At 39.8% G+C, this 26,205-nt stretch overlaps 1 protein-coding gene across 1 annotated transcript in view; it reads right to left on the reverse strand.

The window, feature by feature from the left end:
* Window positions 1-26,205, reverse strand: part of FAM98B (family with sequence similarity 98 member B) — a 50,548-nt gene that overhangs the window by 21,349 nt on the left and 2,994 nt on the right. The window contains exons 3-6 of the mRNA XM_038406585.2: window positions 24,016-24,150; window positions 22,259-22,437; window positions 10,569-10,649; window positions 10,037-10,153 (exon numbers count right to left, since the gene is read on the reverse strand). Of these exons, the coding sequence (XP_038262513.1) occupies window positions 10,037-10,153; window positions 10,569-10,649; window positions 22,259-22,437; window positions 24,016-24,150 (512 nt within the window). The remainder of the gene's footprint in view (window positions 1-10,036; window positions 10,154-10,568; window positions 10,650-22,258; window positions 22,438-24,015; window positions 24,151-26,205) is intronic.

Raw genomic sequence — 26,205 nt, forward strand, 5'->3', positions numbered from 1 at the left:
AAAGTACCCAAAACTCTAGCACTTTCGAAATGAGGCTGCTATTTTAAGGGATTTAAATGCACCCAATGATGAGCAACATGAAAACATAACATCTTGAAAATATGGTCAATCGATTACCAAAAAAAATCAGTATTGCACAGATACCAGCAAGAAGGGCAAAACTACAATGACATTGTGCAGAATGTGAAAAGAAACTGAGAAGGAGAGAAAATATGAACTTTTTAAAACAGGAAAAAAGGAGAAAAAAAAATGTTCCTTGGGAACTGGGAGCTTCAGAGCAACTGGACATTTGCCCACTGACACTGGACACACACTGTTCTCTGCAATAATATATTGTTAAGGAATGACTGACAGTAGGACTTTCCCACTGTGGGAAACTGAAAACCTGAATTAAAAAAACACCATGGTCAAAAAACAAACACAGGGGCCAATAATATCTAAATCAGGGGTGGGCAAACTTTTTGGCCTGAGGGCCACATGTGGGTATAAAAATTGTATGGCAAGCCATGAATGTTCACAAAATTGGGAGTTGGGAGTGCAGGAGGGGGTGAGGGTTCCAACTTGGGGTTCAGGCTCTGGGGTGGGGCCAGAAATGAGGAGTTCAGGGTGTGTGGGGGGAGAGTGGACTCCAGGCTGGGGCAGGGGAGCAGATGAGGGCTCCTGCTGGGGATGTGGGCTCTGGGGTGGGGCTGAGGAAAAGGGGTTGGGGTGCAGAAGGGTGCCCTGGCTAAGACCGAGGGGTTTGGACAACAGGAGGGGACTCTGAGCTGAGGCAGAGAGTTGGGAGAGGGGGGCTGAGGGCTCTGGCTGGGGGTGCAGGCTCTGGAGTGAGGGTAGGATGATGAGTTTGGGGTGCAGGAAGGTGGGACCAAGGTGTTCAGAGAGGGATCAGGGCTGAGGCAGGGAGTTGTGGGGGGAGAAGAAACCTCAGTGGTGCAGGCTCCGGGCAGCACTTACCAGAAGCAGCAGCATGTCCCCACTCCGGCTCCTATGCGGAGATGCGGCCAAGCGGCTCTACGCGCTGCCCTGTCTGCAGGCGCCACCCCCACAGCTCCCAGAAGCAGTGGCATGCCCCCCTACGGCTCCTATGCGGTGGCATGGCGCCAGCCATGTGGATCTGTGTGCTTCCCCATCAACAGGCGTCACCCCTCCAGCTCTCATTAACCGCGATTCCAGCCAATGGGAGCTGTTTGGGGTGGGGTCAGCATACAGAGCCCCCTGGCTGCCCCTATGTGTAGGAGCTGGAGGGGAAACATGCTGTTGCTTCTGGGAGCTGTGCAGCAAGCCCCTGACCCTGCTCCCTGGCGGGAGCTCAAGCACCAGATTAAAAGGCCTGATGGGCTGGACATGGCCTGCGGGCCGTAGTTTGCCGACTCCTGATCTAAATGAATAAAGGCAATTCACCTCTGGACTCAGTAACATTTTGGACTGAAATTATCCTTCTGTTTGGGGAAGTTATAAACTATGAGAAATAAACTAACGTTTTTACTATTACTACAGAAAAAGAGGAAGAACCTAAAGATAAAATTTTACACATAATATGCAAAAGGTTAAATTTAGTTAAACAAAGGGTCAAATTGTTCCTTCCACCTGCATGAGGAGAGGGGACAAAAAGCTGGTGGGGACACAGAATAAAGGAGTTGTCTCTTCTCTGCATAGTTCCCTATTCCTCTCTGCAGCTCCTCCCTGAGTAATCTACAGTTAGAGAAGTGGCAAGCCTGATGTGAAAAGGGTGGGAAATGGATGTTCTCTTCAGCTCTGCTCCCCACTTCTCAACTAATCAAACAGAACTAAGTTAAATCTCACCCAGCATTAACTGAGATCCTTCCCAACTGTATAACATTCAGGACAATATGAGGTGAAGGAGGCTGCCTAGACTACATGGCTCCACACCTGAAGGTAGGGAGGAGAGAAAATGCCTCTCTGAAGATAGTCCTTGATTTTGGTATCTCTAAGAAGAGCTGCACATTTCAAGGAATGAACCTTTCCACCTACTGCTAGAGCTGAAAGTACTAAGGAAAACAGGGAGAGAAGGATCTGGATCTCTGCAGCTTCTTCTGTAACCTCAGTTCCCAATTAAGGAGTCATCTGGCTCAAAGCCCTGACCCCCAGAATATTGCAAGCTATACAAAAAACAAAACAGTAGGTCATATGACAGGGGCGGGCCAACTGTTTGGCCTCAGGGCCACATCGGGTTTCCAAAATTCTATGGAGGGCCAGTTAGGGGAGGCTGTGCCGCCCTAAACAGCCAGGCATGGCCCAATCCCCGACCCCTACCAATCCCCTCTGCTTCTTGCCCCCTTAACGGCCCCCCGGGACTCCTGCCCCATCCACCATCCCCTGACCGCCCCTGGACCCTCCGCCCCGACTACCCCCTGCTGCCCCATCCAACCCTTCCTCTCATTCCTGATTGCCCTCCCCCGGGACCCCTGCCCCCATTCAACCCCCCTTCCTCTCATTCCTGACTGCCCTGACTCCTATCCACACCCCTTTCCCCCGACCGTCTCTGCCCTCTATCCAACACGGCCCCGCCCCCCGCTCCCTTCCACGCTGCCTGGAGCGCCGGTGGCTGGCGGCACTACAGCCGAGCTGTCCAGCTGGAGCCAGCCACACCACCATGCAGCTCAGAGCACTGGGTCAGGCCGAGCTCTGCAGCTGCACTGCCCCAGGAGCTCGCAGCCCTGCCGCCCAGAGCATTGCGCCGGCAGAGCAGTGAGCTGAGGCTGAGGGGGAGGGGGAACAGCGGGGGGGCTAGCCTCCCGGGCCAGGAACTCAGGGACTGGGCGGCAGGGTCCCATGGGCCGGATGTGGCCTGCGAGCCATAGTTTGCCCATCTGTCATATGAAAATATCATATATATCTGAAATCTGCTCTTGTAAATATATATTGTTCTCAGCTAAATATTTATAAGATTCCATGTTACATGCTATGAAAAGCTATACGCAACTGAAAATTGATTTCTCAAAGCTAAGTTTAAAATTTTCCAAAAGGGCAGTTTTTTTTTTTCAGGTGCAATCTACACCCACCAATATTATACCTGCATTTTACATAATTTTAACAATAGCTATAAAACTGAGTACTTGTGCCTCTTGCTACCTCACGTGTATCTGTGTTCAGGTATGAAGAGACATAAGTACTCAGATTTGCACTTCAATTCATTTTTGCAGGCAAAAATTGTACCCTCAAAAGGGATGCTGCACTTCAACTCTTTAAAAATCTACCCAGTAATGTAATTTCAACCTTTAATGCAAGATTACAATAGGCCGCCTGGAAATCTCAGTAACTGTATTTTGTTTTTGCAGAGTTTCTAAGAACAGGCTGCTGACTCATCTCACCACTTTAACTTCATTAAATAAAACAATGGTACACTTTCTTCATGATTGAACAAAAACCATTTAAATAGTGTTTAATGTCACATCTAGGGACTAATACGATGTCAAATGACTCAAATTAAGTCAATTTAAGCTACAGTAATAAATTAAATACAATTTTAATAATATTATTTATTAATATTATTTTAAATTATTTAAATGTGAAGATTTATATAGTTGTACACAAAGAGCAGTGTGGGACCATATAAGACAGACAAACAATCTCTACTTTATCCTTGGTATAAAATCATAAGAATATAGGCCTATACCTTCAAGCTTGGGTGTCTAAAATTAGGTACTTACATCCTATTTAGGCACCAAAATAAAATTTGCCTTGCTCCGAATTCTACTGGATCAGTTGCTCTTCAGTCATAAGGTAAGAAAAAAAAAAGTGTGTGTTTGTGGAGAGGGAGAAAAGAAAGAAATGTATGCAGTAGTCTCCTTACCACAGTGAGTTAACTCCCTTTTCCTTTCCTTTCCTACAGTGCATCAAAATTCCTGCAAGCTGCTGAGGTGAGAGGTGCACAAAGAAGCCATAGCTGCATGTTTGAGAATAAATTTTCAACTCTGTATACGAAGATGTAGCTGCATCACTCCCACTGATATTTAATGAAAGTCATACAACTGAGGTTTTGTCTGCACTTGCACTAAAGCTACAACAGACACCACCAGGTAGGTTTTTAAAAACAAACTGTACATTGTTTTCCATTATTTTCAGTATACATGCAAAGCCTTAAACCGGTTTAAAAATGAACAGGACCTAAACTATTGTATTCCTTTGTAAGGAAAGGTAGTCTTCTGGTTCATGCACAGAACTGGGAGTTAGGATGTCTGTGCGCTATTTCCAGTGCTTCCGTAAGCTTCCTGTATGTCTACTGGTCAAATCACAACCTCACTGTGTCTCAGCTTCCTAATTTGCAAAATAACCAGAGCTGCTAGGGGAGGGGGACAAGGGACGAAAAGGGATAATTTGCCCTGGGCCTCATTTCCCCGCCCTCTTCCTCAAACTGATGGCATTGCAGCCTGGCATAAAGAGTTGCAGTGCCACTCAGGAGAGGCAGCTGGGTAAATTTGAGCGAGCAGCATTACAACCTGGCACCAGGTCGCACAACCTGAAACAGAGAGCTGGGCCCAGACCAACAGGATAGGAGCCACAGCTTCAAGGTAAGCTTGTTCTCCAAAACCCACAGAAGTGCCTCTCCTCAGCAATAAAGGGAGACTTAAAAAAAATAAAAATAAAAAAAAGAGAGAGAGAGAGAAGATAGGAACACTCCACACAAAAATCAAGATGTTGAGAACATAATTCATCAGGGAACCAAGGGACATGAAAAGAAATAATACTTGAATTGCCCATCCACCAATGCTAAGACTGTGGATAACGAACGAGAGGAATTAAAATTACTCATTTATGAGCATAAATTCAATCTACTTGGGTATTACTGAAACCTGGTGGGATGATTCACACAATTGGAATGTTAAAAATCAATGGTTATAAACTATTTAGAAGGATTGAGTGGGAGAAAGCCACTCTCTCTCCCTTTTTATGTCAAAAATGGCATTGCCTGTTTCTGAGTAACTGATATCCAGGAAGGCGGCCTACTGGTCAAAAAACTGACCAGGTTTAGAGAGTAAGTGAAAAAACAAATGGAGGAAGGGGGAAGTTAACAATAATGAATATAAAGCTGAAGTTAGGAATAGAGAAATTGATAAGGGAAACAAATGGACACAGATAAATCTAAGGCCAGCAGTGTTAAGAACACTAAGGAAATTTTTAAAATATATTAGAAATAAAAAGAATCTTGACAAAGATATAGGTCCTTTACTAGATGGAAATAGTAGAATTATGAATAATATTGCAGAAAAGGCAGAAGTGTTCAATAAATATTTCTGTTCTGTATCTGGGAGAAAAGCAGATAATATTGTTTCCTCATATGGTGATAACACTATTCCATTTTACTGGTATCTCTGGAGGATGTTAAATAGAAACTAAAGTGAAACATTTTTAAATTATAGGTTTCAGAGTAGCAGCCGTGTTAGTCTGTATTTGCAAAAAGAAAAGGAGTACTTGTGGCACCTTAGAGACTAACAAATTTATTAGAGCATAAGCTTTCGTGAGCTACAGCTCACTTCATCGGATGCATTTGGTGGAAAAAACAGAGGAGAGATTTATATACACACACACAGAGAACATGAAACAATGGGTTTATCATACACACTGTAAGGAGAGTGATCACTTAAGATAAGCCATCACCAGCAGCAGGGGGGGGAAAAAGGAGGAAAACCTTTCATGGTGACAAGCAAGGTAGGCTAATTCCAGCAGTTAACAAGAATATCAGAGGAACAGTGGGGGGTGGGGTGGGAGGGAGAAATACCATGGGGAAATAGTTTTACTTTGTGTAATGACTCATCCATTCCCAGTCTCTATTCAAGCCTAAGTTAATTGTATCCAGTTTGCAAATTAATTCCAATTCAGCAGTCTCTCGTTGGAGTCTGTTTTTGAAGCTTTTTGTTGAAGGATAGCCACTCTTAGGTCTGTGATCGAGTGACCAGAGAGATTGAAGTGTTCTCCAACTGGTTTTTGAATGTTATAATTCTTGACGTCTGATTTGTGTCCATTCATTCTTTTACGTAGAGACTGTCCAGTTTGGCCAATGTACATGGCAGAGGGGCATTGCTGGCACATGATGGCATATATCACATTGGTAGATGCGCAGGTGAACGAGCCTCTGATAGTGTGGCTGATGTGATTAGGCCCTATGATGGTATCCCCTGAATAGATATGTGGACAGAGTTGGCAACGGGCTTTGTTGCAAGGATAGGTTCCTGGGTTAGTGGTTCTGTTGTGTGGTGTGTGGTTGCTGGTGAGTATTTGCTTCAGATTGGGGGGCTGTCTGTAAGCAAGGACTGGTCTGTCTCCCAAGATCTGTGAGAGTGATGGGTCGTCCTTCAGGATAGGTTGTAGATCCTTGATGATGCGTTGGAGAGGTTTTAGTTGGGGGCTGAAGGTGATGGCTAGTGGCGTTCTGTTGTTTTCTTTATTGGGCCTGTCCTGTAGTAGGTGACTTCTGTGTACTCTTCTGGCTCTGTCAATCTGTTTCTTCACTTCAGCAGGTGGGTATTGTAGTTGTAGAAATGCATGATAGAGATCTTGTAGGTGTTTGTCTCTGTCTGAGGGGTTGGAGCAAATGCGGTTATATCGTAGCGCTTGGCTGTAGACAATGGATCGAATGGTATGATCTGGATGAAAGCTAGTTGATTGATTTCAACAATTTCCATCCCACCATCAACCTCAGCCTGGACCAGTCCACACAAGAGATCCACTTCCTGGACACTACGGTGCTAATAAGCGATGGTCACATAAACACCACCCTATATTGGAAACCTACTGACCGCTATTCCTACCTACATGCCTCTAGCTTTCATCCAGATCAGACCAGTCCTTGCTTACAGACAGCCCCCCAATCTGAAGCAAATACTCACCAGCAACCACACACCACACAACAGAACCACTTTTACAGAGGCTCGTTCACCTGCGCATCTACCAATGTGATATATGCCATCATGTGCAGTAATGCCCCTCTGCCATGTACATTGGTCAAACTGGACAGTCTCTATGTAAAAGAATAAATGGACACAAATCAGACGTTAAGAATTATAACGTTCAAAAACCAGTCGGAGAACACTTCAATCTCTTTGATCACTCGATTACAGACCTAAAAGTGGCAATTCTTCAACAAAAAAACTTCAAAAACAGACTCCAACGAGAGACTGCTGAATTGGAATTAATTTGCAAACTGGATACAATTAACTTAGGCTTGAATAGAGACTGGGAATGGATGAGTCATTACACAAAGTAAAACTATTTCCCCATGATATTTCTCCCTCCCACCCCACCCCCCATTGTTCCTCTGATATTCTTAGAGACTAACAAATTTATTAGAGCATAAGCTTTCGTGAGCTACAGCTCACTTCATTAACTGCTGGAATTAGCCTACCTTGCTTGTCACCATGAAAAGTTTTCCTCCTTTCCCCCCCCTGCTGCTGGTGATGGCTTATCTTAAGTGATCACTCTCCTTACAGTGTGTATGATAAACCCATTGTTTCATGTTCTCTGTGTGTGTGTGTGTATATAAATCTCTCCTCTGTTTTTTCCACCAAATGCATCCGATGAAGTGAGCTGTAGCTCACGAAAGCTTATGCTCTAATAAATTTGTTAGTCTCTAAGGTGCCACAAGTACTCCTTTTCATTTTTAAATTATCTGGTCCAGATACCTTGCATCCAAGAGTTTAAAAAGAGCTGGCTCAGGAGCTTGTTGGATATTTAAATGTTGATTTTTTGTAATAAGTCATGAAGCACTGGGGAAATTCCAGAAGACTGGAAGAAAGCTAAAGTTGTGCCAATTGTTAAAAAGGGTAAATGGGATGACCCAGATAATTATAGGCCTGTCAGCCTGACATCAATCTTAGGCAAGATCAGAATGGAGAGGCTGATATGTGCTTGATTAATAAAGAATTAAAGGAGGGTAATATAATTAATACCAATAAGCATGCATTTGTGGAAAAAAGATCCTGTCAAAATAGCCGGATCTCTTTTTTGGATGAGATTACAAGTTTGGTTAATAAAGTGGAACTCACAACCCTGGGCTTAGCAGGCCAATGCTCAAACCACTGAGCTATCCTCCCCCCATTTAGCCCTGCCCCCGCCCCCCCATTATTTTTAGTAAAGTCATGGATAGGTCACAGGCTTTGTGAATTTTTGTTTATTGCCCATGACTTGTCTGTGAATTTCACTAAAAATAACCATGACAAAATCTTAGTCTTAGCATTGAGCAGTTGTGTTCCAGTGAAGTCCCGCAGGATCGGTTCTTGAACCTATGCTATTTAATTTTTTTACCAATGACCTGGAAGAAAGCATAAAATCACCACCAATAAAGTTTGCAGATGACACAAAAATTGGGGGAGTGGTAAATAATTAAGAGGACAGGTCACTGATTCAGAGTGATCTGGATTGTTTGGTAGACTAGGTGAAGGCAAACAATATACATTTTAATATAGTTAAATGTAAATATATACATCAAGGACAAAGAATGTTCCAAATACTTATAGGATGAAGGACTCTCTCCTGGAAAGCAGTGACTCTGCAAAAGAGTTGAGAGTCAGGATGGGTAATCAGCTGAACACAAGCTTCCACTGTGACACAGTGGTCAAAAAAGCTAATGCAAGGGATGCACAAACACAGGAGTCTTGAGCAGAGAGGATTGTTTTGCCTCTATGTTTCACACTGGTGTGACCACTGCTGGAATACTGCGTCCAGTTTTGGTGCTCACAATTCAAGAAGGATGTTGATAAATTGGAGAGGGTTCAGAGAAAAGCCATGAGAATGATTAAAGTATTAAAAAATATGCCTTATAGTGACTATTTAGCTTAACAAAGAGAAGGTTAAAAATGACTTGATTAAAGTGTAAGTATGTATATGGGGAACAAATATTTAATAATGGGCTCTTCAGTATAGGAGAGAAAAGGTTTAACATGATCCTATCGCTGGAAGTTGGAGCTAGACAAATTCTGATGGAAATAAGGTATACATTTGTAACCACTGAAACAATTTACCAAGGGTTCTGGTGGATTCTCCATCACTAATAATTTTTAGATCAAGATTGGATGTTTGTCTAAAAGTATGCTGTAGGAATTATTTTTGGGAAGGTCTATGACCAGTGTTTTGCAGGAGGTCAAAGTAGATACCTCACAATGGTCTCGTCTGGTCATGGAATCCATGTTTTTTTGTTTGTTTTTTTTGCAAAGGTGGGGGGGACTGTTTCAGATTTTGCCTCGGCCTCCCCAAAAATCTCTCTGCACCCCTGATAATACTTCTCTACCTCTCAGAGATGCTGGGATGATTAATAATATATGAATACTTGAAAAAAATGAGTAAGACAGTGAGCACCATAGAAATGCCTAAACATAATCTGAAAACATACTCAGCCATTAGGATGGTGGGACAGACAGTTACTGATGCATAAATGGTTTATTCCACAGTAACTATCTTTTTTTAAGTCTTCTGGAAAAATTCTGACACCAGCAGGCATACCCTATAGTAGTGATTTGGAAGCTTCCCCATGAAGCAGATACCACCTTTATGGCTCACTGAACCATTACAGATAACCGTGAATTTTTCTGATACAAGCTACTATTCATCTTGATAAAGTATGAATTGAAACTAGCAGAGGAGACACAAATGGCTATTTGAATATGGCCTTGTGCTTGGTTCAGAAGCTTGGGGTTCATTAACTGGCGGCATTCACAGTTAGTAGGTTCTTCAGAAAGATCCCAAGGATTCTGTAGCTCTCCTTGAGGGGTGGGTGGATGGGTGTCTCTCTGTATGAGGAACACTTTGAAGCTTTTTCCTACAATAGCACAAGGGAAAAACAAAGGGAGACTGACATCTTCAAGTGAAGAACACCACTGAAATCTATGTGGATTTCTATCTAGGATCACAAGGATTGGTTGATTTAACTGTTTAGTCAAATCCTTCTCTCTTCACAACATGCACGTTACAAGTAGTGCTCAGAAAAGTTAGTTGTAATGAGATGTCTTTGGTAAGACAGCTTAGAGAATTGTAACAAACTACCACCACCTACAAGAAGCAAACAATAAAACATGTTTACCTTTGCTCTATCAGACCATCCAAAGGATTGCACGGTCACATCAAGCCGCTTCATTAACATCCGACGACGACATTCATATTCATTGCAGAGGGCATCATTGATTTTTTCCAGTCTTTCCTACGGCATTGCAATAAATAGGACAGATATTTGATTCCATTAAAATACACAAGGCCCCACAAGCTAACCTGCCTCACCAATGAAAATGTCTGTCAACAGTTGACCATCATGAAAAACCACTTAACAAAAATTAGGCTGTGACCAACTGCTACAATGTAAGTGAATATCTTCTACAACTTTTTATATGATTTTGTTACATTAATTTAAATCTATAAACAAACTAGCATATGAAGTATCTGAACTGGAGGTCATAATGGTATTGTACCATTAAATCAAATTTAACACTGATCATTCACTATCACACTACTTAAATTAGAAACCGCAAAGCAAGTATGAAAAGCCAGAAAAAAAGGTCACCAGCATTAATTTTGCCCATTATATGAAATAAGGAAAGTAAAATGGAGAGGGGTTTTACCATCTGATCAGGATTCAAAGGTGTTGTTAGCAGTGGTTTCCCCACGTGGGTATTTTTTACTTTTGAAAGAATGTCCTTGATCTGAAACAAAACACACACACCCTTCTCAGAAAACAACTCATATTCCCAAATGTACTTCAGCACAAGTTTTTACGAAAAATTGGTCCTATTATGCGGTGTTCATTATCTTCATATAAAATTATACTAGGATATTTTAGCTTGCTAACATCCCTTGTAAGGGGAGCTCTCAAATATTTCCATAGCAGGGACCACATCTTAACCGTCTCATGAATCACTTCCACCGTCAACTGCAATTATGTGGGCCACCCACAATCACATAATAGCCCTGTGACAACTTCGGCAATTACTTACAGTGAAAATTAGAATGAGTGAAATATTTATTGTATTTTAAGCTATCTAATGCAATGTAGCAGCTGGAAACAAAGAAATCCAGCACCAAATGACCCATCAGTAATTGTGAAGTGAAATATTTTGGGAGCAACTACCTCATATATGAAGTTAAAGATAAGCACTAGTATTAAAAGTAGTAGCTAAAGATCTTGTCTTGCCATTTGTCTCTTAATCCCGTTACTAGCTTTCTTCTGTATCCAATTCTACAGACTTCTCTTCAGAGATCTGACCAGCACCACCCCTGCTTTCATTTCTGCCTTTTGTTTCCTATTTCCCCTTATGTTCTCTATGCCCTCCTCTACCTTCCTCATAACTGCTCTAGCTGCATCATCCCTTTCATCATAGCAAACTGTTCCATACCACCTTGATGTAAGCTCCCTCTTCATTCAGCCGTTTTCTTCATGTGCAGTTCTTCAATTGGCCCCAAAGTCATGTAGAAATTATGTGGGCAATCATTGAAATGTTTGATCCTTTATGCAGGATTCTGCGCATCTGAACAGTATGGTCCACAGCAAATTTAGGATGTGAACTTGGGATGCTTGGAGAAGGGACAATATCCTCTTTTTTTTTTTTTTAAACATACACAAAACTGTGGATGATTATTGTCCAAATAAACAAATGAAAATAAAGCTAGAACTGATGCAATTTTACACTCTATGAAGAAAGGATGCCATTATAACCCTAGACCCAAGGCAAACCAACAGATCATTTCCTCAGGGCTGAAATTATCTGCATGTACACACACTCAGGCATTTGAAGAAGATACATGGTATAAGGATAAATTCCAAATTCTCTTTCCACTAAAACTCCACCAATCTTAGACCTTTCCGTCAGAGGGTAGAGGTGTGCCATATTTTATATACATTATAGGATCTTTGCAATAATCGTTAAGAAGCAGCTTTAGGCTGTCACTAGGAATCAAAATCTACAGCATCATCAATGTGTTAAGAAATCTATTTTAGTAGCAATATTTTTAAGTGAGTTAATTAATTCCCGTTTTCCTTTTTTTTTTTTTAATATCTGATTCATGGTTTTATTTTTCTTGGTGTCAACAAAACCAAGAGGAAAATTTCTTTTCAGTATGTCTCATATATAAGTGTTTATATAGCCCAAGGAGAGCAAGAACCTTTCCCCCACTTTTCTTTTGGAAAATATGGTATTTTGTGTTTGTTTTCTCTTACATCACCAGTGACACAGATAGAAGGCACTGAAATAAGTTTCTTCAAACTGTGATTTCGCCTTACAGACTATTAACCAATAGCACACTGAAATGAATAGAAAATGGTCTGGAAACTTACTGCTTTGACTCCAGCACAAAATGGCCTGCTATACAGTGTAAGGTGATCCTCTGGTAGTTTAGAATCTCCTCTGCCAACCCCGCCCCAGTGCTGCTCACAATAAGACTATGGATAAGAAAAGAGGACATGGCCAGGGCTTCCTTATGCTCCACTGATCCCCCATCTGCTATACTGGCTCCTTGAGGGCATCAGCAGCCTGCATAATTTACAGCCAACTTCAGGCTTGTCCAAATTAACAGGGGTACCACTCTCGTGTATATCCATACCAGGATCAGGAGAATTTCAAAGCCCTGCGTTCAAACGCTAGCATGAGCTGCGCATTCCTCAGCCATAGCCAAGGGTCTGGCCACTGTGCCTGGATTTTAGTAAAACTATTTGTATACAATATCATAACATCTGCCTCAAAAGTCAAATTGGCTTAAATAAATACTATCATGGGACGTGAAAAATGGATTAACTAAAGTTAATAAATAGCAAAGTAACAACCTTTGTGATGGTAGAGTTGGTGAACTGCAAGGATCGATGGGAAGAGGGAATAAGAAGCACATTAAATGATCATTAGAAATGATACTAAGAAGTTGCGCGCACACACACAGTTAGGGACAGAAATGTAATTTTAAATGCTCTAATGATCACAAAGAAGAGCAAAATGCACCAAAGTGAGATTCACTTTGGAAAAAATATAAACCCAGACATCCGAGAGGAAAAAGAAAAAAATATACATCTCAATCTAAAACAAGCATAATGTAGGAAAGAAAATCTGGAAAGCACTGATGTTGAAAGAGACCTAGAAATGAGAGTTAACAGCAAATCAGAGATGAATTTGCAATGGGATAGGGTTACTATACAAGGGTACTACAATTCTGGGCTCCATATCCAATAATTATTAGGAAGAAGCTATAAACACAGATAATATGCTAAATACAGGACAGGCACAATTGGAATGCTGAGGTCAGCTCCGTGCACCTGTCATTAGCATAAGGATTGAGACATAACAGGGAATCTCGAGAAGAGGAACAAAAAGGAGTGGGTTGGAGGAATGGACTCATGAGGAAAGATTAAGAAGTGCTAAATGCATACGGTTTAGCAATGTGAAGGGAAGAGGGAGAGAGATTCAACTCTCCTAATATTTACAGACAACACACAAAGGTAGACTATACCATATGCAATGACACTAAGTAACAGACAATTTAAACATCAGGAAAAGTGTCCTCAAACTGAGATTCCCCATTGTTTATAAGAAACGAGACAAAAACTGTAAGATGTTCTAGAGGAAACAACCTTGTATTGGCGGGGAGATTAAACTGATGAGCTGTGAAAATTCTCTAACTTCTATACCATACTTTTGTGAGTTTAAAAGAATACATACACACTTCCATCCAGAATCAACTTTATTAGTCAGCAACATTAATTTAAAAATGTAGCAACATTTTGGGTATGCCACATCAGCACCACAATCAACAGAGTCTGGGCGTGAGCAGCCACACTACAAAGCCATATGCAAGTTACTGTGTTCTCACTGGTGACATGTGTCAGTAGGACTTTTGGGGGGGGGGGGGGGGGAATATCCCATGGTTCTTTGTACTGCTGCAACCTGAACCACTCTGATTTTTTCCCAGTGAGTTGTGGGAGAATTTGTTTGCTGTCTGGGCACACGGGAGTTTGGGAGAAGGCACTGGACAACTATCAGCACACACATGTGCTTTAGCCTGTGTTCTCACTGCAAACTGGATGGGTTACCAGCCTGCGTGAAAGCAGCTTACATGCTTTAGCCTACTGTCCCAAACAAGCCAGCAAGCCTGAATAGAAAGGACCAATAAACTCACGTCACAGGTATTTTGCATGTGGAACAGAGAGGGGTTAGCAGAAATACCCAGATAAGAGCCTAGACTAACTCTACAGTGAAGACATACACTTTAAAGCGAATTTAGAACCATGCGTTATGAAAGCAACCTCAGCATATGGTTGTTGTGTACTTAAACATATGAGTAGATCAAAGTCCTAAAAGACAACTCGATCCATCGTAATTCCACAAATCACAGTTGCAGGAGCACACATTTGACTAATTAACAGAGATTTTTTCCAAAGTCACTGTCACCACTGTGCATTTTTAGGGCAATTCTTTGATTATTTTTATCCTCTAGTAAATATGTTAGTCACTGAATCATTTGATCTGTTTTTCTATTGTTTAAAAAGAGACACAGCCAAGTTTCTGGATATTGCACTAAAATCTATTATGTTTTAAAATATGCAGCTGTCCTGTACCTACCAATTTAAAATCCCATGCGTTAAATCTGCTTTCTTCCTTTGATTTTTTTTAAGCCTGTAGCTCTTTGATAAGTTTTAAAAGTTCCATCTTCTAATACATACTGTTTTTTTCTAGACTATCTTATGAGAGACGGTAAGGATAGTTCTTTCTTTCTGCTTGACCCCGTGTTCGTGTAAGTATCAGATTTGTATGTGCTCATAAGGGTTCTGATGCTTTGAAAAATCTGGCCCTAAGAGTTGAACTATAACATTAATTTATCTTAAACTGTAAACTCTTCCAGAAAAAGGGCATTGATCTTACGGTATATCTACACTTTGAGCTGTGGTGTGAATTTCAACTCGAGGAGCCATCCTTGCCCTAGCTCTCATCAAGCTAGCACACTAAAAACAGAATGTAGCTGCTACAGCAGCAAGTGAGGCTAGATCCCGTCATTACATTCTATTTTTAGCACACTAGCTTGATGAGAGCTAGCACAAGTATGACTCCTCAAACTGGGAATCACGACCCACCTCGAAGGGCAGATTTACCCTTCACTATCTGTAAAGTGACACATTTACAAAACAATCATATGAAAACCATTAGTATCAAACATTTTACATCCATTCCCTCCTTCCTCCCCCCATTTACCAGAAGCTTGTGTTGGTGTGGTATTTGTCAGTCTTTAAAGACATTTTTTGCTTGACTTTTATGCATGTTTACTCTGACCTGTTCAGTTATATAGTCTATAACAACAGAACACATCTGCCATGTTCTTTAATAACTAACTATGTTGTTATGTTAAAGTGCATTATTCATTGTTAGACTGTAGGTTTAGTGAATGCCATACAAACATGCTTTTGAAAACTAATCATGTTAAAGACAACATGCTAGCTTCAATTTAAAAAGTAAACTACAGAAAATTTAACTTTTGTAAAAATAACTAAAACACGAGAAAGTAAAGTAACTCCCTCTTTTTTCAACTTTTAAATATTTTTTCAAAAGCTTTCAATCATTCTTTAGTGTTTCATTTCATTGTCTGCTACTTAAAGGATTTAGATCTTTTCTATTGTACACATGACCACAGTATATAAGGCAACATTTAGGTGACAGAAGACATTTTAAAATCTTTATATTATTATTTCATATAGATGTTAGTCACTTTTTCTTTGTTCCTTTCCAAACAGTTATTAAATTCACACAATCTTGCACGTGAGAAAAGTATGAACCACAGGATACTAAATTCCTGTGACTCTCCTGGATTTGGTGTTTGTGCCAACATTGTGCTTCCTTTGTACTAAATGTCAATGTTTCTACCTCAGTTTACCCCTCCAGTGCAATTCCAGAGTAGAATAACATCCTGACAAGCAAACTTCAAGTTGCCATACTAATTTTTCAACCTACCTACTGGAGTAAATAAATCTAGTATTGTGGTCACTGCAGCATTAAACTGACTTAATTCTTCACATTGTCTTAAATCAATGATACCCAGACAGAGGCTCTTGAGCCACAAGTGGCTCTTTAATGTGTCGCCTGTGGCTCTGTGCAGCACACTATATTAAAACACTGTGTGATTTAATTATTGACCAGTCTAAGTTATTAACTAATCAGGTTACTTTTCCTATGTTATTAACCAACTTTAGTTGATAAAATAATACTTGGTCAGCTATTTTATTGTGAGAATTATACATATAAAAAAGCCTAAATATTTCCCATTATACTGTTTAAATATGAATATATAGTACTACAGTAAATGAAACAATGAATTCACACTACTGTGGTTCTTTTGGGTAATGTTGACTACTAATTTGGCTCCTGAATCACTGAGGTCTGAGTATCACTGTCTTAAATAGTTTGGTAACCACTGCACCAGTTTGCCATAAGAAATGTAAATCTGAAGAGATATTTTCAACCTCTTCAAGTCCAAAATTTGTTACACCATAAGTGTTATAGTCACAGTGAAGAAAGCGGTTTGGATTTTATACTTATCTTTAAAATAATCTGAGACATTATTAAAAACACAATCAACATTCTGATGTGCCATACCAAAATACAATGTGTGATCTGTCCCTTTGGCTTTGCAGCAGCAGTCTATCAAACACTATTCTCAGAACTATTCCCACAGCTACTGACATTGGTGATGAGGCTAGACAGAGAAAGAGCAGACATGTTGAAATACAGCAAACACATTTGAAAATTGGATAAAACTGATAAGAGTGTAAGTTTCTATTACAAATGACAAACATGAAATTATAAGTTAATAATATAATTTTACATGGAACCAAATTAAGTCAAATGTAACAGACATTTGAAAATCCAAGAATTTATTTCAAGTGAACGCTTACAAGCAACTAATACTAAGAAAGGCATAATCACTAATTCTAAAAAATTGCCTTTTTTTTTTTATTATTGAAGAGACCAACAAAATAAAGGCATCACTATTATCCCTCCTAATGCAGCTCCCCCTACAGATACATGGAATTCCTTCTGATATGTCAAGATAAATTGTGAACCTGTGCCATTTAAAATTAAGCCTTGGAGTATAAAAATCGAAGATGCACAAAGATTCTATAATATTTCTCAAGCACTAGGACAAGGAAAACTATAATATGTATAAAACGAGTATGTGAAGAAACATTTGCACATTAATTCTTAATAGCTGCATGGAATATGCCACAATGGATTAATACACTAGTTTTGACACCTATAAAGACCCCAAAGCAAGCGTAGCTGGTATCAATTCATTGCTGAATTGGCAGGCATTTTGGAAGAGAAGTATGAAATAGTTTTCACATAAAAAGAAAAGTTTGCACCGGAATCTTCTGTTTGTTTTAGTATCTGTTGTAATTCTCCATAAATTACAGCAGTAACATTTTTATACATCCGTGCAGATAAAAGGATATCTTTTTGGAAAAAATAAACCTTCAAGTTTGCCAGATATGATAGACCTGGGAGATGTAAGAGTCTGATGAATATTTGCTGGATTCCTTATTTTTCCCCATTCTGTCAGATATATCTGTGGCTCACCTCAACATTCAGAACGAGAGAGGTTTTTTGTTTCAAAATTAGGGCAAAATAGGCTTCCCTCCCAGAGCTCATGAATATCAGTCTTCCATTGTATAACAATTTCAGTGATGATATCAGACGTGGTGCACGTCTTGTATATTATGTATAAAAAAAATTTACACGTGTACGTACACGCGCGCGCACACACACACACACACACGCACACACACTTCAGTTCATACTACAGAGCTTGTAGCAGCCTGCCTAACTGCAGGATGAAATTGCTTACCCTACATGCTCTTGCCTAGCCACCTCAGACAACCCCCCTTTTACGGCAGAATTATGAAATAATGTTTATTTGACATTAAATACTGTTCCATTTTATATTTTTTTTTTTAGCACATAGAGCAAATGTAAATTTTAAAAGTGTTTATATTGACCTGCTGAAAAAAATGACAGGGACTAGTCAAGGAACATATAGAATTACACTTGATAATCAATTAGGATGATGATTAATTTTATCTTCACATAATACCCATTGCTAAATTGAGTATTACTAGTATGAAAGGGTTTTTCAAAGGCCTTTTCAGCTAAATTAGATTCTAGGATTCCTCTTTGAATTTTACAGTAAAACCAGCAGATGCAGTGCAGTTGTTAATGCTAAGTGAACCTGAATCAACTTCTAGGGAAGTGGTCTTTTAATGCTGTTGTATAAGTTTTCATCATGGCACACAAAAGTACATAGGAATGTTTAGTACTAGCAGCTATGTGTGTACTAAACATTCAAAATAATCAGTCTGAGCTGAAAATGTAGGTTTAAAATTATTTGCTTGAAAAGATTTCTTTTGTTGTCTCTTACAACTTTGACAACATGATTTAAGCAATCACACTAGGGGTATGCCTGCACTGCAATTAGATACTACAGCTGGTCCATGCCAGCTGACTCAGGCTCACAGGGCAGTTCAATTGCAGTGTGGACGTTTAGACTCAGGTTCTGGGACCCTCCCATCTCATAGGCCCGAACCTGAACATTTGCACTGCAATTAAACAATCCCTTAGCCAAGCCCCACAAGCCCGAGTCAGCTGGCACAGGCCAGCCGCAGGTTTTTAATCACTGTGCAGACATACTGTACGTGAGTTTTTTAAAATTTACAGAGGTCTGCTGGCTAGCTTCCTTGCCTATAAATCTTATTGATCTTGAGAACTGGAGAGAAAACAGTTGATTAAAAAGAGATGGCAAATAAGTAGGGCTGTAAATTAACTGCAGTTACCTCACGGGTTTAACTCAAAAAAATTAATTGTGATTAATCACAGTTTAAAATCACACTGTTAAACAATAGAATACCAACTGAAATTTATTAAACATATTTGGATGTTTTCCTACATTTTCAAATATACTGCTTTTAATTACAACACAGAATACAAACTGTACAGTGCTCACTTTATATTATTTATTACAAATATTTGCACTGTAAAATTTTAAAAAAATAATTTTTCAATTCACCTTATACAAGTACTATAGGGCAATCTCTCTCCTGAAAGTGCAATTTACAAATGTAGATTTTTTTTTTTTTTTAAATATAACTGCACTCAAAAACAAAACAATGTAAAACTTCAGAGTTTACAAATCCACTCAGTCCTACTCCTTTTTCAGCCAATCGCTAAGACAAACAAGTTTGTTTACATTTTCAGGAGATAATGTTGCCGGCTTCTTATTTACAATGTCACCTGAAAGTGAGAACAGGCATAAGCATGACACCTTTGTAGCCGGCATTGCAAGGCATTTTTGTGCCAGATATGCTAAAGATTCATATGTCACTTCATGCTTCAGCCACCATTCCAGAGGACATGATTTCAAGCTGACAACACTCATTAAAAAATAATGCGTTAAATAAATTTGTGACTCAACTCCTTGGGGGAGAATTGTATGCCTCCCCATATATTTCATGTCATGGTAATCTCAGATGATGACCCAGCACATGTTCGTTTTAAGAACACTTTCACTTCAGATTTGGCAAAATGCAAAAAAGGTACCAATGTGAGATTTCTAAAGATAGCTACAGCACTTCACCTAGGTTTAAGAATCTGAAGCGCCTTCCAAAATCTCTGAGGGATGAGGTGTAGCACATGCTTTCAGAAGCCTTAAAAGAACAACACTCTGCAGCAGAAACTACGGAAGACAAACCATGAAAAAAGAAAATCAACTTTCTGCTGGTGGCATCTGACTCAGATGATGAAAATGAACATGCGTTGGTCCCTACTTCTTTGCATCATTATCAAGCAAAACCGGTCATCAGCATGGACACGTCTCTCTTCTGGAATGGTGGTTGAAGCATGAAGGGACACATGAATATTTAGTGCATCTGGCACGTAAGTATCTTGTGATGCCAGCTACAACAGTGCCATGCGAACACCTGTTCTCACTTTCAGGTGACATTGTAAACAAGCAGTGGGCAGTATTATCTCCTGCAAATGTGAACAAACTTGTCTGTCTGATCGATTGGCTGAACAAGAAGTAGGACTGAATGGACTTGTAGGCTCTGAAGTTTTACATTGTTTTATTTTTGAATGCGGTTATTTTTTGTACATAATTCTACATTTGTAAGTCCAACTTTAATGATAAAGAGATTACACTACAGTACTTTTATCAGGTGAATTGAATACTATTTCTTTTTTTACAATGGAAACATTTGTAATAAAAAAATATAAAGTGAGCACTGTACACTTTGTATTCTGTGTTGTAACTGAAATCAATATATTTGAAAATATGGAAAACATCCAAAAATATTTAAATAAATGTATTCTATTATTGTTTAACAGTGCGATTAATTGCAATTAATGTTTTCAATCGCTTGACATCCCTACAAATAAGCCTAATTAGGCTACTTGTGTCTGTTATTGCAAAGATTTTGATAAATGGGTCAATATCTTGATTCACTTATGTAATCTAGCCTGTTGTACAGGCACATCCTTGAAAACAATAGAAAAGTTACATGGCTGAAAGAATACTTTGATTTGTGGGATTCAGGGATTTAAAATGCAAGGTGTTACCAGTCTTACCATACTAATACAATATTTTTTGCATTTGCAGCATTTGAGACCAATACTGGCAACTGAAATAAAAGCATACATCCTTCTGAAATAATTATTCCCATTTTACAATAGGAATCATGACAGTCTGGGAAATGTGTCTATGTGAAATTTGTGAATTTGGGTTGATTCTATGAAATTGCTCTATCACTGAACAAGTCATTTGTTACCAGTGCTAGTGTCACATATCTCAAGGCTCAGGAAAAAGAGAGAGAGTCATTAAAACTGAACGGCCTTCCCTTCAAATGGGAGCACTTGGGATGTCTGCAGTCTAGGGGAAAGCCAGTTCTACCCAGTTTGTCTAGAGCAGTGGTTCTCAAAGCCAGTCCGCTGCTTGTTCAGGGAAAGCCCCTAGTGGGCCAGACCAGTTTGTTTATCTGCCACATCCACAGGTTCAGGCGATCGCGGTTCCCAGTGGCCGCGGTTCACTGCTCCAGGCCAATGGGGGCTGCAGGAAGCGGCGTGGGTCAAGGGACATGCTGGCCGCCCTTCCCGCAGCCCCAGTGGCCTGAAGCGGCGAACCACAGCCACTGGGAGCCACAATCGGCTGAACCTGTGGATGCGGCAGGTAGACAAACCGGTCTGGCCCGCCAGGGACATTCCCTGAACAAGCGGCGGACCGGCTTTGAGAACCACTGCGCTAGAGGAGAAGGGGCTGATCAGCTGAAAATCCACAGCAGAAAAGAAGAAACAAAGTAAAACATGGTGTTAGAACATTTTTTTTTTTTTTAATAAATACAGACTCTAGGTAACAAAGGTTCTTTGAAGAGGGAGAACCTTTAAACCACTGGTTCTGAACAAGGTAAAGGGAGCTTGTTGCAGGAGTGAGAGAAGATTCCCTGATCAGGAAAAGAAGCCTGAGATGGGAAAGTGGGGTCCAGGAGAAAGGAACTCACCAAAAGCCCAACAACACTCAAGACTGGAGAGGACTCTGAGGGACAGAAATGCATACTGGTGTTCCCTCTAATACTTAATCATTTTAAATTATTTTTTAAAAATGATATAAGAAACTAAAGCCTATTCTATATTCTACAGCACAGAAGTCAATTTAGAATCAAACAAGTTAGAACTTGGTAGGGTAAAGTCTCAAAAACAGTTTTCCTTAAGTTGTTTGGTGAAGTGGCTAACTTAGTCAGGCCCTTTCAGGCAATTCCATAATTCACAGAATGGCATTCACAAAGTAAGTACTTGTAAATATTTTCAAACCAAGAAATAAAAGTGGAGGTTTGGTATGATCATATTCACATACATACTTGGATCACTACTTATTCAGATAAATTTTTGCACAACCAGTTATGTGCACCTAACATAAAAACTTTTCCCCTTTATTACTTAAAATGACTTGCATTGCATATCAGGAAAATTAGTACACTACTTCACCTTGTCCCACAAAGCTATAGACTGAAAAGTCTACATCACCAGATATAAAGCACATCTCATTGTGAGTGCAGCACACGTATTTAACATTGTAACTGAAATGGGTTAGTGTAAAACAGTTACATATAATTTAGAGAGGGTTAAACTATTTTCAAAACCAGAATACCTTTGTGCTAGTTGGACAGGACTTTAATGAACTAGAAGGTTGGGTTTCACACTTAAACATATAGTAAAAGAATATTTAAAGATTAAAAATTCTGTACCTTTGACTCCACATTGCTTAACAAGAGAGGAATGTCAGAAGATGATGACTTTGATAGGCCCAGCGAGTCACAGAGAGTTTGCACTTCCTGATAGATTTCGTTATTCTTTTCCAAATGAGAACTTTTAAGTTGCTTGCTGTGCAATATTTGTAAAGCTTGAAGTTCTGTACTTAAAAATACTAGAGAGAGAAAAAGTGTTATAATAGCATCTTTAAGACATCTTGAATATTTTTGTGCTGGTATTCTCATAGTAAATAAAACATACATGTAATACAAACATAACAGAAAAGAAGTAGCCAGAATACTGCAAACTTAATGAAAAATTCCAAAGAGCTACTACTTTATACAAACGTATCAGAAAGCGTTATAAGCATGTAACTGATTGGTACTCAGTTTTTTGGGAAGAGGCCTACTTCCTTCCTGACAAAGACCACCAATATAATTCTGTTTTTCCTCTAAATATGGGATTTTCTTATACATTTTTAGATTCATCATAAGAGAGTTATATTTCCTCTAAAAATCCTCAGAATATTGCCCTTACATGTGGAACTGGCAATGCCACCTATTAAGATTGCCTAATATATCATATTACATGACCCCGTTTTCAGTTGTTTATAAAACTTTGTCAAACTTTAATAGTCCGGGCTGAAATTTTTCAAGCCGGGTTCAAAAGTCATGAAAGGTCAAAACTGAGGTTGCCTATGTGATGTCATTAAAGACTGTATCATAATCCATACAGCATGAATTAAGGTTGACAGATAAGCTAATTTCTAGCATTTCCTAACTTTTGAACACTTGACTTTGCAACCTCAGGCTGGTCTACACTTAAAAGTTACAAGTTAAGCCATAGTCTGAATCTCTATGTCCAACCAGTTCAAGCTTCCCCTCCACATATCACTGGACTTCCAGTGCCAGTCTCCTTGTCCAGACAGTCCCTTGGGTTCCTTGTCGCAATGTATCTCCCTGCCCCAAAGGTCCAGTTCTCGTTCCCTTTACATTTGAGTCAGGCAGTTGCTTCCTCCATGCTACCTAGGTGCCAGCAGGGAGGTCATTGAGAGCACAGGAGAGACAGACTCCCTGCTCTCAGTTCCACTGACATACCTAACCCGAAGCGGCTGTTACAGGGAAAGTCCAGCTTCTTCACTGTATCTCCAGGGTAGAGCATATGCAGTTATTCTGTTGGGATGCACATGTACTTTCTGGTGACACACAGAAAGTGAATGGCTGCAGCATGCTCAGTGCTGATGGAATCTTCAGAGATCTTAGCTACTTTAATCTCAGCTAAAGCACTCGCATGCATATACACAGGCAACATTTATGCTGGTATTTTTTAACTTTTACATGCTTGACTTTGAAAAGTTAATCTTTTAAACACAGTTTCTGGTGTGTAATATAATTAGCAACCAGAAAACAGCATATTCTGACACTCAGAATGGGGGAGGTAGAGCATCACTGATGTTAAAAAACAACTAGTATTTTCTATGCCACTTGAACCCTAAAGTCTACTGGGTGTTCTTAATTACTGCACAAAACTCCCATTGAGTTATACTTATAGATCAAGGGCTTCAAAACATAACTGTGAAGACAAATATGAGGCAAAAAAAATATCAACACTGAAGACAGTGGAAGATAAGCAACCAAAAACATGAAACAAACTACGATGTTAGAGATGATAAATATGCAAAATATTAAAGACGACAACAAAGAGCTTACAAAAAATAAATATTTTTGCAAGAGGGAAAATTGTTGCAACTTACACAGGAGTTTAAGACAATCTTCTTTCTTTTTTAACCTGTCCTTAATGTCTCCAGACACAAGTGTTGAATATGGGCAAGCCATTTCTTTTAAAAAACCACTAATCTCAAGCTGGAAGCTCTCTACATCTTCCCCACCTTAAGAAAGTAAGAAAAAAAGATCACTGCAAAAATTCAGCATTTTTTTATTTTATTTTAAACTCATATTTGTTATTACGAAAATTAATTATAATTACAAGTTTAAACATAATATATTAGTTTATGGTAGAGACCAACGCAATAGGACTTTGTTAAATTAAAAATGGAGTCCTATACATAAATAAGCAAGAATTTTAAATTAGAAGAAACAATAACACCTTCACATTTCAAAACCAGAAGAGAACGCTATAATGATCCCCCAAGGAACCAACGCAATCAGTTGAAGTGGACTAGTAGTTTACAACTAGTGTAAAGTGAGTGGGATAGGCTTTATTTTCCTTTCAAACCATAACAACATGGGTGTCATTTTTATATCAAAAATCATAGATCATAGTTAGGGCCCTGTCAAATTCACAGTCAGAGGGTTTTTAAAATAGTAAATTTCATGATTTCAGCTATTTAAATCTGAAATTTCACAGTGTTGTAATTGCAGGAGTCCTGACCCCAAAAGGAGTTATGGCAGGGAGATCGCAATACTGCTACTCTTACTGCTGCTGGCGGCAGTGCTGCCTTCAGAGCTGGGGAGCTGGTGAGTGGCAGCTGCCGGCTGGGAGCCCAGCTCTGAAGGCAGAGCCACTGCCACCAGCAGCGCAGAAGTAAGGGTGGCATGGTATAGTATTGCCACCCTTACTTCTGCACCACTGCTGCTGGGGCACTGCCTTCAGTGTTGGGCACCTGGCCAACTGCCACCGCTCTCTGGCCAACCAGCTCTGAAGGCAGCGCAGAAGGGTGGCAATACTGGAACCCCCCTAAAATAATTTTGTGACTCCCCTGCAACTCCCTTTTGGGTCAGAACTCCCAATTTGAGAAATGCTGGGTCTCTCCCATGAAATCTAGTCTTTTATGTGCTTTTACCCTATACTATACAGATTTCACAGGGGGAGACCAGATTTCACAGTCTGTGATGCGTTTTTTTGTGGCTGTGAATTTGGTAGGGTCCTAATCATAGTAATAGGATGAAATTTAATAGTGCGAAGTGCAAGGTCATGCAATTAGGAACGAACAACAGAAATTTTTGCTATAAACTGGGAATTTAATTGGAAGTGACAGAGGAGAAAGACCTAGGTCTACTGATTGATTACAGGACCAAAGAAGGGCTACTAGCATGATCGTAGGAATGGAAAACCAACCTTATGATAGGAAATTCAAAGAGCTTGGTTTGTTTAGCCTAACCCAGTGGTTTTTAACCTGTGGTCCGCAGACCCTGGGGGGTCCACAGACTCGAAAATTTCCAAAGGGGTCCGTAACTCCATTTGAAATTTTTTAGGGGTCTGAAAATGCAAAAAAAAGTTGAAAACCACTAGCCTAATCGAAAGAAGGCTGATTTTCTCTATAAATACATCAAAGGGATAAATTCCAGGGATGTGCAAGAATTATTTAAGTGTCAGAGTTAATAAGGACAAATGGATATATACTGGCCATCAATAAATTTAGACTTGAAATTAGATAAAGGGTTCTAATCATCAGAGGAGTTAAGTTCTGGAACAGCCTTCCAAGGGGGTAGTGGAGGTAAAAATACCTAGCTTGCTTCAAGACTGAGCTTGATAAGTTTATGGAGGGTAGTATGAGAAAAGGAGTACTTGTGGCACCTTAGAGACTAACAAATTTATTTGAGCATAAGCTTTCATGAGCTACAGCTCAATTCATCGGATGCACCTGCCTACAATGGCATATAGACAATCTGCGACTGCTAGTAGCAAATATCTCCAACAGTCCAAGGGACACTAGATGGGGAGGGCTCTGACTTTTATTACAGGGAATTTTTTCCCAGCTGGCTGGCTGGTGGATTTTGCCCACATGCTTGGAGTGTAACTGATCACCTTACTTGGGGTCAGAAAGGAATTTTCCCCAGGTCACATTGGTAGAGAACCCAGGGGTTTCTACCTTCCTCTGCAACACGGGGCACGCATCACTTGCATGTTTCAACTACCATAAATGGTGGATACTCTATAATGGAGGAGTCTCATGATTTGAGGACTTCAGTAACTCAGACAG

Source organism: Dermochelys coriacea, chromosome 6 (genome assembly GCF_009764565.3).
Source record: "Dermochelys coriacea isolate rDerCor1 chromosome 6, rDerCor1.pri.v4, whole genome shotgun sequence".
NCBI lineage: Eukaryota > Metazoa > Chordata > Testudines > Dermochelyidae > Dermochelys > Dermochelys coriacea.